The sequence below is a fragment of the Passer montanus genome, unplaced genomic scaffold (assembly GCF_014805655.1).
Source record: "Passer montanus isolate IOZ18808 unplaced genomic scaffold, ASM1480565v1 scaffold28, whole genome shotgun sequence".
NCBI classification, from domain to species: Eukaryota; Metazoa; Chordata; class Aves; order Passeriformes; family Passeridae; genus Passer; species Passer montanus.
In genome coordinates this window covers 7351740-7365786 of record NW_024367483.1, presented here as the reverse complement: position 1 = coordinate 7365786, position 14047 = coordinate 7351740, and the positions used below count along the sequence as shown (strand labels likewise).

Below are 14047 nucleotides of genomic sequence, written 5' to 3'. Positions count from 1 at the left end.
CCATTTTCTTTTAGCATTTGGCTCTATACAACTGAATTTGGAAGCATTATTTTTTAAATTTTTGGCCTCAATATGCATGAGGCATAGGTCCAAATTCATGCAAGAGATACAACAGTTATGTTTTAAAATTCGGCAGCTTAATTCCACCCATGATCTGTGTAGTTGAGCTGAAACTTTTATTCTGGGTGGTTTGGGATCACGTTTCCCTATCTGTTTCAGAAGCTGAGATTAGATGTTTCTACATTAAAGATGGACTGGAAGTATTTTAACATGTAGGGATAGAATATTAACTATATAGATGGAGCTTGGGCCTCTTTTACTGGTTAAAAGGTCTGTAATAACATAAAAGTTCTGTAAGAATTTTAAAAGGAGTAGGGTGACATCACTCATCCTGGAAACTCAGAAGCTGAGGCAGGCAGAGCTAAAATTTCCCTTAGGAGTGAGATCCACTGTCCTAGATAGACATTTGAGAGCAAGGCTGTGAGTGGAAAGCACAGGTGAGGCTTGAAGACATGTAAGGCCACAAAATGCTTTTGCCTCTCCAAGGCAGCAAGAAAGAGCTTCCCTGCACAAGTGTTTCAGCACTATTTCATTTATCTCAAGAGTTACAAACAAAAGTTGGATTTTGGAGAGTTTTGGGGAAAGTTTCCAGTGGGAAGTGCATCTTCATCTTTGGTTTGAAATGTACAGTGTGGTGTTTTTGCTGTGACAGCTTGCAGGGAAAATCACACTTGACTTTTACTCGGTGGCTATAGCACTTTGTAAAATCTCTACTTAACAGCTCTTTGAGTGCTTAAATGTATACATCTCACTGAGGTCAAAAAAGTAATCTGTGCTTGTACTGAAAATTCCCAGAATGTCTGGAGACCCTCAGCTTATCAGTAAGAATGACTGAAAGTCCTTGGCTGGTGGGCAGCTATGCAACTTCTCTTTCAAGTGTGTACACATGAATAGTTTTCCACTTTAAAATGACTGTATAGAGATGTTACCTCTTCAGTTGCCAGAAATATGCACTAAAAGACAGATGTATGTCTGAGTACTTCAGTGATGAGCATTTTGCTAGTTTTTGCTTCCTTGAGTCATCAAATCCAACACAGACAGGTTGAGCTGGATTTACTTCACTTTATACATCAACAACAATTTATTTACTAAACTTCAAGCTATTATACTTTGATGGAACCAGTTGTAGAAAGGAGAAATATTCATATTTTGGATGAAATGCAAGAAAGATAGGACTGCACTTGTCTCTCACATCTCATGCTGTATTTAGATGCATCTTTGTGTACTGCCCCTGGAAAGCAGTGCAGATAGTACCAACATGATTTTGAAATATGGGCTATACTTTACATTAATTGTAATTTTTTTGCACTTGCAATTTATCTGCAGATATAAGTTAATACAATTAACATCTTCCAAATACTTGATTGTGCCCATTTCCCTCCTGTATGCAAAATCAGATCATGCTGATAGACCCAAATTTAACCTCTCTTTCTGCAGTCTCTGCTGAGCATTTGCTATTGCCATATTTATTGTTAATATTACGTTGCTGCCCTGAGACTGAAGATGTTATCAGGGTCCATGTTAAAATGTTCACTGTAGCACACCTGGATGTAAAAGAAAATGGTTCTGTGATCTAAATGTTCATCCCAGGAAAAAAATACTAAACCCCCCAAAAAACAACTAAAGCAAACAAAAAATGCCAAATCAGTGTGAGGAGACCATGGTGTCACATCTCATAGCTGGATGAGTCTTTGAGACAGTGAGAGAACAAATGTATTCCCTGAGGTTGCAAAAAGCCCACATCTGAGTTTGGAACTGAGCTTAAACCCTTGACTAGGTACAAGAATCATCTTTTCTTTCTGGGGCCTAAGGTACATAAAAATAGCTGTTATCCCTAGAATCTGAACATCCTCACTATAGGAATATGCATTATCTCAAGAATGATCTAACAGTCGGAACCTGTATCTGCCATCTGGCTGTAGAAAGAAAATGGCATATAAATGATGCATTTCTTTAAAGAAGTACATCCTGGAATTGATTCAACTTTTCAGAGACTAAATAAAATGTAAAAATAGTACCATTTGAGATATTGACTTCTGAGAGAGCAGGAAGGAGGGTTATCTGCTAAGCTGTGGTTCTCCTTGGGACATCATGTCAGTCATCATTAGATTCTTCACACTTCACTAGTCTCAGTTTCTAGATCTAGTATTCCACCAGCAAAGGTCACTTCAGTGTTTAGTAAGGAGAGAGACTGCCAATCTAACTGATTAAAGGTACAAATTGCAGTGTGGGATGGGATTCAGAATACTGAGAAAACTCAGCAGATATTGAGTTAAATATGCTGTTATGGTTTTCAGGTAAATGTACTGGAGATTTTGAACAAGTTGTTCTCCATTATCAACATTACTTCACCATTTTGAGGGACTGATCACCTAAATCCCTTCAGAATATCTGATTTTCTTTCATGTATCAGAAATAACTTTTTTTTGTCAGGTTTTTCTTTTGTTGAAAAGAAGGAATGTACTGGCTAATGTCAAAAGGAAAATTAGAAAAGCTGATGCAAAAAGTTTGAAGGAAATCAAGGTGATGCCCTTAAAAATTACTTTGAGAGTTTTTCTACATATTTTCTGGGCAAGTTCCCTCTGTGATTTGTAAATTCTCTCCTTTCATCATTTCCCTGAAGTCCAGACAGTTTCATTGCTTCTGACATGGAGTGAATAGTTGAAAACATTCTTCAGTAGAGAAATATTCCAAATTTCACTTTCACAGCTGAAGGTATGAGGAAGAAAAAAAAAAAAGATGGTTTTAGGCAGCGAGACGTGAAGGGCAAGTGGTAGGCCTGTCACAGCTGCTGATAGCTTGGCGATGGTTGTACATCATCTTCCCTTCGTTGGCTCATGGACCTGTCTCCGCTGAAATGCAAACGTGCAAAACGACACGTTTATTTCCCAGCTTAAACCTTGGTACTTTCAGGCTTCCCGTGCATCAGTGATTTGTTTTGTTCCACAGATGTGCTGCCACCAGTGCCAGGGCAAGGAGATAAAACTGCTACCATGCTTTCTGATGGAGCCATTTACAGCAGCATCGACTTCACCACCAAAACCAGTTACAACAGCTCCAGCCAAATAACGCAGGCTACGCCATATGCCACCACCCAGATACTGCATTCCAACAGCATCCACGAGCTGGCTGTCGATTTACCAGATCCGCAGTGGAAAAGCTCAATTCAGCAAAAAAATGACCTCATGGGATTTGGTTACTCTCTCCCAGACCAAGGCAAAGGCAACAATGGTAATTACAGCTCTTATTTTCTAGAGCCTTTGGATTTGTGTACTGTATTATCTGTGCATGAATTAGAAAATTTTTTTTAGCTCTGTGAGACACTGTTCGTGTTGACCTGAACTAATGCCTGCACACCTTGCATGTGTGCTGAACCTCACCTGAAATACATTGCACTGTGCTTTTAATGCTCTTTGTCCTGTGCTAGTCACCAAGCCATCTGTCTTCCATTAGGCTAGGGTAGGTGTACCTTTAAAAATAACCAAGTTAAAACCTGCTCCCCCCACCCCATCTGCCCCTGACTTGCTAACTGCATGTGTCGCATGTGCTTGTGCTGTCGACTAATCCCACGATGCCACTGTGACCTCTGCCGTTTAACCCTTAGCCTTGCTTTACATCCCTGACTACCGGGTGGCTGAGGGACTGGCTAATAGATTGCCACACAACCAGTCACAGGATTTCAGCACCACCAGCTCCCACAACAGCTCCGAAAGGAGTGGCAGCCTCTCAGGTTGGTTCCGTCGCCGTGCGCAGGGGAGCGAGGGACGGAGGGGTGTTGGCAAGCGGCTCGCCAGGGAGGCAGAAGACCTCCCAGGTACCAGTTGAGGATAGCCATGAGAGTTCCTGCCCATCAGCAAACAATGCCACACAGGACTCTACTGAAACAAAAAAGCCTTTTGCAGAACCTACTGGGAGATAACTGGAGAGTACATCCATGTGGCGCTTGTCTGCAGCAGCCAGCCTTGCCTTTATCACATCCTTTCCCTGACACAATCTATGGAGCAAATGTATTTCTGCATCCATCCTCAGTTTATAGGTCTCCCCACACTGAACTTAATGAGGAGATTATTATTTTTGTTAAGTTGTTAACAGATACCCCACTCCCACAAGCTATTTCTGAATGCTGTTCCTCAGTGAAGCAGGTTGGAAATAGTTGTAGGGCCCTGAAAGGTGACTGGGCTTTCAACAAATTGTGCCAAGTTTGCCTACAAACAGGATGTCGATTTTATGTGTGTGCTGCATGTTCTATTGGAAACATGATGCATTTTCATCAGATGAAAATGATCATAGTACATGTGGTATTATGTCTGAGCACACCTTTTTTCTTGATTTCTTTAATTTTGCTTACTTGTTGCTTATGTTATGTATAATTGTCTTTTTTTTCTGTCAAGACAAAAACTGAAAAGGCAACAGTTAAGATGAAAATCTGTGATTTCACCTAGCTGAAATATGAGAGCACTGAAAGGATTTTTTGATACTCACTTTTTGGTTTTCCACTTTAAGCCGGAGCAGCCCTCCCAGTAACAGACCAAACCTAGAAATAGCTTCTTTATGTCAATTTAAATGACTATTCAAACTGAATCTTGAGATGAGAAGCCTATTATCATTGACCATGACTCAAATAGCTAAATGTGTTTGCACGTCTTGTGTTCTTAAGGAGGGGACATTAGCTGATTTGAGAGATCAAAAAATAGACTCATGGCATTGTCAGAGAGGTATCTGGAAGCTGAAATACTTCAAGAAAGGTTCTTGTTCCTTGTATGTGAGGTATATTGACAAGTAGTTTAGGAAATCAGCTTGTTCCCCAGGCCCCATGAAAATTCAGAAATTGATGTGCTGGTGTACATGTATGTCAGGTATCAGAGGGCAGTGTCACACTTTAGATGTGTTGACAGCTGAGGCTGCCTAAGAGTTTTCTCAGAAAATAGGAAGTTTCACTGGAAAATGCCCTTTGATCAAAGGCTGGACTTGGATCAAATATTTCAAATGCAACGTATTTTGTGGAGTGTTTCTCAGCCAGAAGGGAATTTGACACTAGGAAACTTTTGGTTATAGTCAGTCATATGGCCAGGGCACTCTTGTTGCGACCAGTGCAGCTCAAAACTGGATGCCCCAGTGCTCAGATGAGTGCCAGATTATTGGACTGCAGAGTCAGTATTTTGCTCTCCCTTGCCCCCTAATTATGCCTTTGATACAGGATAATGATGTCTGTAATACACAAGAAACTGGGGGAGACCTTCAAATAGTTTGATAATTAGAGCATCACTGGAGTCAGAGACCAGCTTTGATTGTGTAGTCCCCATCAGGGTGAGCAGGGATTTGTTCTCTCACTTCCTTGGTTAGTACTTTAAGTACTACTTATTATTCTGAATAAGTTTCTGTCTCTCTTACATGAATATCATGAGAATTCCTATCCCACTGTGGAATGGAAAGCAGCTAAAATTTCAACTGCTTTATGAGGCAGGGAAATTTTGTAGCTATAGTTTGCACATATTATACCTGTGCTAGGATCAGCAGCCTAACTGGCAAAGTCTTTCTCCAGTACCCAATTCACCTAGAGATTTAAGCAATATAATTGAATTTCAGTGTGAGGAGACATTGAAGCATCAGGCATCGTTGCTATGGGGAAACAAGGCTTTGGTGCATCAGTTTTCAAACACAAATCAGGCTTTAAGTGTTTGGTGTCTGTCCCACCAGTCTGACAGTGGAATAACTCTGTCCATGGGGACAGAAGAGAAATCTCATGCCCACCTCCACAGTGTAGGCTGCTTTCCCCTACCAGTAATGACCTTGGAGTTCTCTTCTTTCATTTCTTCATCTGAACAAGTCCCTTGTCTCTCTGCTTCACTCATTCTAATGTCTCCATTATCTCTAATTTCTCTCTTTGAAACTCCCAAAATCCAAGTGACTCCCATATTAGCACTCCACACGTCAGCCTACATTTTACCAGTCTCCAAAGATCATCAAGATGCTACACTTCCAAAATCTTCCTCTTCACCTCAACTAATCTCTAAGCTGAAGTTGTTCTTTGCATTTCCCTTCTCTGTGTATTCCTAGTTTAAATCCTCCTGCAACATAAAAACATATGCATGTGCTTTTCTCCTAAAGCAGCCCCTCCTGCCTTAGTTCTTGTTGGCTCCTACTCCTGCTGACTTTAAAAAAATTTCTCCATGTCCCACAAATTAAAATTAACCTACTTCCTTTGCACTGTTCAGTGACCCTATTTCTAACTCCACTTTTTTTGCCTTGCCTGTGCTTTGAAAGCTTCACTTTCTCTCCAGAAAGTTCATGTATTTGTTCCTCTATCTCCACTGTCACTGGGGTTTCTTTTCACCGGTCAAAATGTTCTTTCCCTTTTCAAGAAAGCTGCCCTTTCTGCCAGGCTACAAACGGAAGGAAGAGCCTGTTTTCTATCCTAATAGAAGTAATATCAGCTCAGTTCACACATAGTGAATCAGAGGATCTTGGCTGAACTTACTATAAATACTCCAAAACAAGGAAGGAAGAGCATTGGTCTGGAACTGAGTGGAAAGCAAAGTCTCACTTCCAATGTGCTGCCAGCCAGGTCAATTAGAAATATTGCTGGGCTTGTTGCCTGTCTCTAGCAGGCACAACAGGAGGTGAAAAGAGAAGTCTTGGCTACTTCTGAGTCACAGAATCACCTTTTTCTTCCCTCTCTGTTTGTCCTTTTTTTCATCCAGCTGATGTTTGGAGGTAACAGAAGAAAGCCTGTGAGCCACCATCTCAAAGATAAAAAGTCCCATGATAGGGGCTTGTCTCTGTTGCTAAAATCGCACCTCCTTCTGTGTTTCTCTGGGCCTAAATTAAAGCCATGGTACAGAGGGCAGTGCCTTCCAGTGCACATTGTGCCACCCTCCCTGACCAGTCAGTTTTGGCTTTCTTGATTCATTGATTCATTTTTATGTGAGGGTTTTTTTGGCTGATCCTTATAAATCATCAAGAAGCATCAGTGGGTAAGATGGATTAGACTGTGCTTTCTGCAACAGGCCAGGGATGAGTGAGAGCAGCTGGGTACCCCACTGAAAAGGCATCTGACAAACCATTCCTCCACCCAACAAAGAGTTTGAAAGCCACAACAAAGCTACAAAAAATAGATGAGTCCCCAAGCAGTCAAGGGATTCGAAATGTTGAGCCATTCTTTCTCTTAATGAATTCCTGACAAGAAAAAGAAGTCAGAGAAAAATAAAAGAAGCAAACCAAGTGGGATGAGAGCTTTCTCTGTAAGATCACTCTCCCACAAATGGAAGTGTCTCAGCTGGAGAAGTGGATTCAAGGACAATAAGAGAAGAGCAGAGGTTTTAACCAAAATGCATTGCTCACTGCATTTCTACCTCATCCGTTAGAGCTGTATATCAGAAATAGAACCTCTTCTCCACTGTAGCACAGGACACTTGAATCCTGTGAAACAGTCAGTCCTAAAACATTGCACATGACTTCCCACTCTTTAAAAAAACTCCAGAAATTAAGAAATTCCTGTCAACAAAACCCTGTTCCTTTTGTTTTGACAATTTACTCCTGTCTTGAAAATTCCTGACTCCAGTGACAATTTTTTGACCTCCATGTTTTCCACAGAAAGTGATTTTGCAAAACTGTGTTGTAATCGCAGTGGATTCTGACATTTGAAATAATTTGCTATGCTTTATTATAATTTTATCTAAGAGTGAATTTAAGAAGTTATAAAGTGCACATGAATAAAACAGGAAATATATTTCTTATACAGGAAAACCTGTCTTTCCTTGTTTCTGCACTACCGTGGTGCAAATGTACAGAGGTTTAAAAAGAAGTGTTTTTCAGGAAATATTCAGAATATTCCCCATTCCATTCTTTTATTACTTATAACCTTGTTACAGCATTAGCACGTTGATGCTAATTATGCTGAGATTTGGGCATGTGCTCTGGAATCAGAATTCTGTCAAAGAAATGTAAATAGCTGGCCTTTTTTTCCACATTATAGCTCTAACATTTTATTTTTCTTTTTTCGATTTGCAGGTGGCAAAGGAGGGAAAAAGAAGAAAAACAAAAATACTGCCAAGCCCCAGAAAAATAACGGTTCAACCTGGGCCAGTGTTCCCCTCCCACCCCCTCCTGTGCAGCCACTTCCAGGCACAGAGCTGGAGCACTATGGGGTGGATCAGCAAGAAGCAGGGTAAATTTTTTCTCTTTTTCTTTTGAAGAAAAACCTGTGATTTGCAGAAATGAGTCCTTTTCTATTTTTTTTTTTTTTAATTTTACTAAGGGACAATATTATTCTGTTTTGTTTAAAAAAATAAAGAGAGAACAACTTATCCTGTAGATTTATTCAAGGCTGTGGAGGAGGAATGTTTGAATAGCTTCTCTGGATAGTGACTGAAGATGGAAACAAAAGTGACCTTGCTTCATCATCCTGTAGGGCTTCAGTGCTTTCTCATGCTGAGAAGGATCTCACTTCACAGGTAGCTTAATTGAATTCTGGGATTGCATGCAGCTGATGGGACTCAGAGTGAGTAAGGATGACATAATCTGGCTCTGTGTATTTTTTCACTGCTTTGATGTTTAAAAATATTAGAGCCAACAGAACAAAAAAAACCCAAACCCACCAAATTGGATTAATTTTTGAAGATCAACCAATGGATAATAATCTTCTCATCGCCTTTTAGAAGAAATTTCACAGTTGAGGAAGGCATGCTAATTATACTCTTTTTTGTTATTATTCAAACAACTTTCAAGTTTCTGGAACCTTCCACATAATTTTGCATAGCTCAAACTTGTTTTCAAGGACACAAAATCACACAAGAACTGCTAAACGAGAGGAAAGAGACATTTCCTACCCAGACAACAACTACAAATTGCTTTTTATAAAGTGTAATTATGTGATATACCAGATTATCAAACTCTGGAGGTAAATCAGAGTATATAAAAACATAGTTTACTGTGGGTAGCTCTGTTGGAGTCTTTAAGAATAATTTTTCTGTCAGGAAAAATTTTTTCGTGTGTTTCAATACATGGATTAATCAATATTTCCTAAGGATGAAACATTTTTAAGAATATATTGTAATAGCTTTACTGAATAAAAATATTTCAAGTGTTATCTCAGTTGTAAAGGGGAATTGATCATTACTACTTTCATAATTAAAGTTAGAAAAATTCCATGTTGTTTCAGTTTATACCAACTCCTTTGGCTCTTATAATGAGCAATAAATGACTGTGTTTGTCAGTGAAGTCCTTCTTAAAATTAAGGCCCATTCAGGCTCTATAGTTAAAATTTCAAAGTAATGGAAAATTAATAACCTTACTGATTGTGAGTGTTGTTTAAAGCTCAAAACAAAAAGTTCATTTAATCATTGTCTTCTGTATTCTGTTATAAGAGGCTAAAATAAATTTTAAATTGTTTCACCATATAATAATTTTGTCTTTATCAGTTTATATCCTTAAAACACATGTGCAACCATTTCACTAAAACAATTATGCAATAGAAGGCAAACCACTTGGATTTTCTTCAGAACAATGAAATAGCATTAAAGGTAAATGGAAATACCTTATAGAGAAATCCCTTGTGACACAGGGCTTGACTCCTCAGTTGCATAAAGCATCTGTAATTTAGCTGGAAGGAATGATGTTGGTCACCAAGACAACGTTGGTTATTTAAGGAGAAGGTAATCACCAGCCTCCAGAACCATTCACAACCATTCAGAACCATTCACAACCATTAGTTTTTCCTCTGATTATGCTTGGAATTGTTCTTCTCTGGTTTTTGTTATGTCTTATTAGCAGTGGTGGTAGCAAGACCTTGTAACATGCATTTTACCAAACACAGAAAAAATTGTAAGGTTGGACTTAGAGTCTCAGTCTGGAGCTACAGTAATTTGCAACCACCTTTGATGAATCTGCAATGCCCATATTTTCTGAAGATGCTTCCAATGCTAATAGTCCCTCTCAATTTAGGGTTTGATCTTGTTTCTGTGGTTTTCAACAACCTAGAAGGGAAAAAATCACAGACTGAATTCCTTATGTTGACTTGGACATACTGGGTTTAAAAAAAAGCCACATTTTAAAAATTCTTTTGTTTTTCTTATTTGTTTTGATTTACTCTATCTGTGACAAATTCAAAGTGTTTTAATTTTAGAGCAATAGAACAAGGAGGGTGGCATCTAAACAGAAACTTGTTTTTCTGTGTGTCTTCCTCTAACAATTAAATTAAAATGTGAGTTTCACTGGAATGATTATCACAAAAAAAAAACCCCTCAATAATTTTGACACCTAGTTTCACTTACTAGAGATTAGCACTAATTGCCTTATTACTACTGGACTGCTCAATTGCAAAAGATAATCCAAAACAGCAAGTGATATAAAAAAAAAACCCACCTAACTTAACATATCACAGAAAAAATACACTCAGTTTTCTGTACCACCTTCTTCCTGAGGCACTAGGGTTGGCATATTGCCTCCATTTTTCCATTAACTGGAGAAGAAAAAGTGAATATCTTACTCCAGCTAGCCCCATTATATCATGTGGTAGCTTTGGGAATCTCTTGGATTCCTGTTTAACCTCAGCAAAGAGCCTATTTGTGCTAATTAAGTTTCTCTTTTCCTATAGTAGCTCCCAAACTGACATGCTCCCTTTCCCTTTTCAGAGAAGATGATTTTGCTTGATTTTATATAAACTTGACAGTAAAGAAATACTTGTTTCTTACTCATTATCTTTTACTTTGCCTTTTTCACCAATAATATGCATGATCTTGAGTCAACCCAGTAAAGGCAGTCAGCATATTGTTATTTGGTTATTTATATTTCTTGCTATTGATTACACCTCAGAATGGATTATTAGCTGCTGAATGTCAATATATTTGATACTTATTGTCTGTCTTCAGGAAAAGTTAAGGAAGTAGTACCTTTTAACTTACCTTCAAAAAGTCCTTTCTGGTGAATTCCAGGGAGAGAAGCTTCATTAGTTGCAACAACTTGTATAATAAAACACAGTTTTTACAGAATGTACCCTGTATTTATCACCTTTATTTTATATTTTGAAGGAACAAATCTATTGACATAATGAATTGAGCTTTTTAATAGTAAAAGATTACTGTAGAAGTGCTGACAATACAATAAAACTTACTAGAAAAATAGAGGCGCATGTTTGTTAACCAGAACTTATTAGGGTCTTAATTATAATGAAATTACAATCAGAGTTTGCTAATGAAGTTAAGGCACTTAGATTTCAATAAGTGTGCTTAAAAAAAAGTGGCATTTTCACTACATTGGATTTACTCAAAAAAATGAAAAAGAACATGGATGTGGCCAATAATCACTATGGTGATACCAGGTGTTTCTATAGCTGCATCACTTATGTGACATGTAGTTACTATGTAGTCTATTAGGTTTACTTTTTCTTTTTTTATTTCTTCTTTGTTGATTTTGGGGGTTTTTGTTTATTTTGTTTTTCTCTAAAATGAAGGTTAGTGCTTGTGGCTTTTCAGACACCTTACATTTAGAAGACAAAGTTTCTTGTACCTGAAATCTTGAATCTCAATGTCCTGAACTTCAGGTTTAGGCTGCTTTCCATTTCAAACAAAATTTGGGTAAAGGTACAGTACTTTTGCAGAATCTTGTCACTGAGAAACTTCTTTGCTAAAAAACCTTTTTGCCGCCAAGCTGAACATTTGGGGATTTGAAGCAAGTAGGGTCAGAAGGCGAGCACATCCAAAGCTCGTTTATTCATCATTGCAAAGTCACCAGGGAGTGACTTTTCCCTGTCCCTTTTAAAGAAGAGGGCATTATAGCAAAGCATGAGGTTGAGAGAGCAAAAGGCAGCAAGAGAACTGTTTCACTGCACACTTTTCACTGTATGATTTAGGATGGTCCCTTCAGCCTTGGCTGCAAATGTCCTGAGTAAATTTTGTTTGGAAAGACAAATTACAGCTGGTCATGTCTTATTTGTTTGCTAAGGATGAATATGTATCATGTAACATTTTCTTCAATCTCTGTGTTATGAAAATGGTAATGATCAATCACTCAGCCTCTCCTAGAGGCCAGATGTTAAGAAGCAGCCCTTATTTTCACTTCTGTGCTCATATGGGTTTGTATATCTGTTTATGGTTATATCTACATATATAGAGATTTAAATTTTTGCAAGTGTGAATTACCAGATATATCTTCCATGGACTTTTGGATGATTAAGTCAGGTTGTTTCAGCTGTCCTGAATCAACTACAGACTTCTGAATAAGGAAAAAGTAGTTTAGTTAATTTAAGAAATCTTTGAATTTTGCTGAAAGTAAATGTTCTGTTCATAATACAGGTTTTGCAACTTCTCCATCTCAGTGTTCCCAGCCTTTTTATAACCTGGCTTCACACTTGAGAAAATTGACAGTACTTCATTTTTCTTTGGGAAATTGGTAAATCCTTCTTTCCAAATCAGAAGCTTTAAAGAAGTATTTTTAAGCCAGTTTGAGAAATTAACTGTATCGTGCAATGCACTGCCTGCCTGCATTGCAGAAAAAAGGACCTTGTCAGCAGTCCTTTAAGGTGGAAGGAAGATAAAGTGACTTAGATGATGCTTGGGAAATGGCATTTAGAGTGTGTGATGGTTTGACAGTGAAGGAGCTGTGAGAGCTTGTGGTTGTCTGGTTGTTTTTTGAGGGGGAAAAAAAAAAGCACAACTGTGTATCCTGAGTTATTTTGGAATACACCAGGAGTTAAGAAGAAATATGTGCTGATGCTCAAGGGACTAATGCCTGACTGGATGTTTTGAAGATGGAAAAAGTAGACAGTTGAGATTTGAGTGGTGTGATTGTCAGCAAAGCTGCGTACAACTGAAGTTGTGTTCAGATTAGGGAATTACTTAGGGGAGGTGATGCACAGGGAATGACCACAGTTACTAAGGCCTCTCCACCTGGAATGATGCCAGAGTCTCTAAGGGACAATATCCCAGGATGATACTATAGTACAACACTGAATTGAAAGATCCTCTGATAAGTGCAGAGACTGAAAAGAATTTACTTGCTGGCAAAACTTGTGTAAGAAGTGGTAATAAAATATAAAGCTTTTGTTTCTAGCCCTGATCAGATATAGCACCACCCCTTACACCTTTGGTATAAGGCAGCAAAAACCACAAACTCCCACCAGGACACCCTTTATGCCTGAAGGAAGAAGCATTTGTTATTCAAGAATACTCCTAGTGGTTATTTTTTCCATTTGCTTTGGGCAGGTGTGTTGAAAGTGTTCAGAAATGTAGCACTGTCTAGGTAAGTCTCAGTGCAGATTGGTTAGGAGGTGGGGGTGCTGGCAGAGCTGTCAACATGTGTGCTAATGTACCTTATCAGCTGGTGCTGTGACACAGCATATGCTTGGGGTCAGTGCTGCTGTGACATGGATGTATGGCCCATCACAGGAGATACCCTTGTGCAGGGTGGGAAGACCAGAATTTATGAGGAAAGTGTAGCTTTTTATTTAAGCTCCAAATCAGAAACAAATGGTAAATTTATAGACAGATAAAGGGGAGGATGGAAGTAAATGGTTAATGCTCTTGGGCTCATCGTGTGGCTCTTGGGGATGGTGCTATGCAGGGCCAAGAGTTGGGCTTGGTGATCTTTGTGGGTCATTTTCAACTCACCTTTTTCTGGGATTCTGTGAAATAAGGGCATAGGTGCTAGTACATAAAGCTTGCTCTACGTTTTAAGAATGCTGCTATTTTCATGTCCAGGTCAATATTCATTCTCCTACGATAATGACCCTGAAAGTGAGTTCATTTTTGTTCATTTTTGTTGTTGATTGTGGTGCAACATTATCTAATCACCATTAATGAATGTGATAATGGGTCAGTAGTTTTTCTGTTGCATATCTTGTTCAAGTTGCTTGGCTGTTGTGGGAAAAATTAAACTGACTCAGTAAGGACAATCTAGGCACTTAAGACCCTATTTTTATTAAATTTTAGGACTCACACTGTGAGCAAGGTTTCCAACTGTAGCAGGAATCCTGTTTACCCTCTACATCCTC

General features: G+C 38.7%; 1 protein-coding gene across 5 annotated transcripts in view; it reads left to right on the top strand.

The window, feature by feature from the left end:
- Nucleotides 1–14047, top strand: part of ROBO2 (roundabout guidance receptor 2) — a 434381-nt gene that overhangs the window by 383398 nt on the left and 36936 nt on the right. For 3 of the 5 annotated variants that reach the window (XM_039713266.1, XM_039713269.1, XM_039713267.1), the window contains exons 21-23: nt 3010–3291; nt 3665–3790; nt 8071–8227. In XM_039713266.1, the coding sequence (XP_039569200.1) occupies nt 3010–3291; nt 3665–3790; nt 8071–8227 (565 nt within the window). The remainder of the gene's footprint in view (nt 1–3009; nt 3292–3664; nt 3791–8070; nt 8228–14047) is intronic. The other 2 variants (XM_039713270.1, XM_039713268.1) reach the window with 1 other exon arrangement.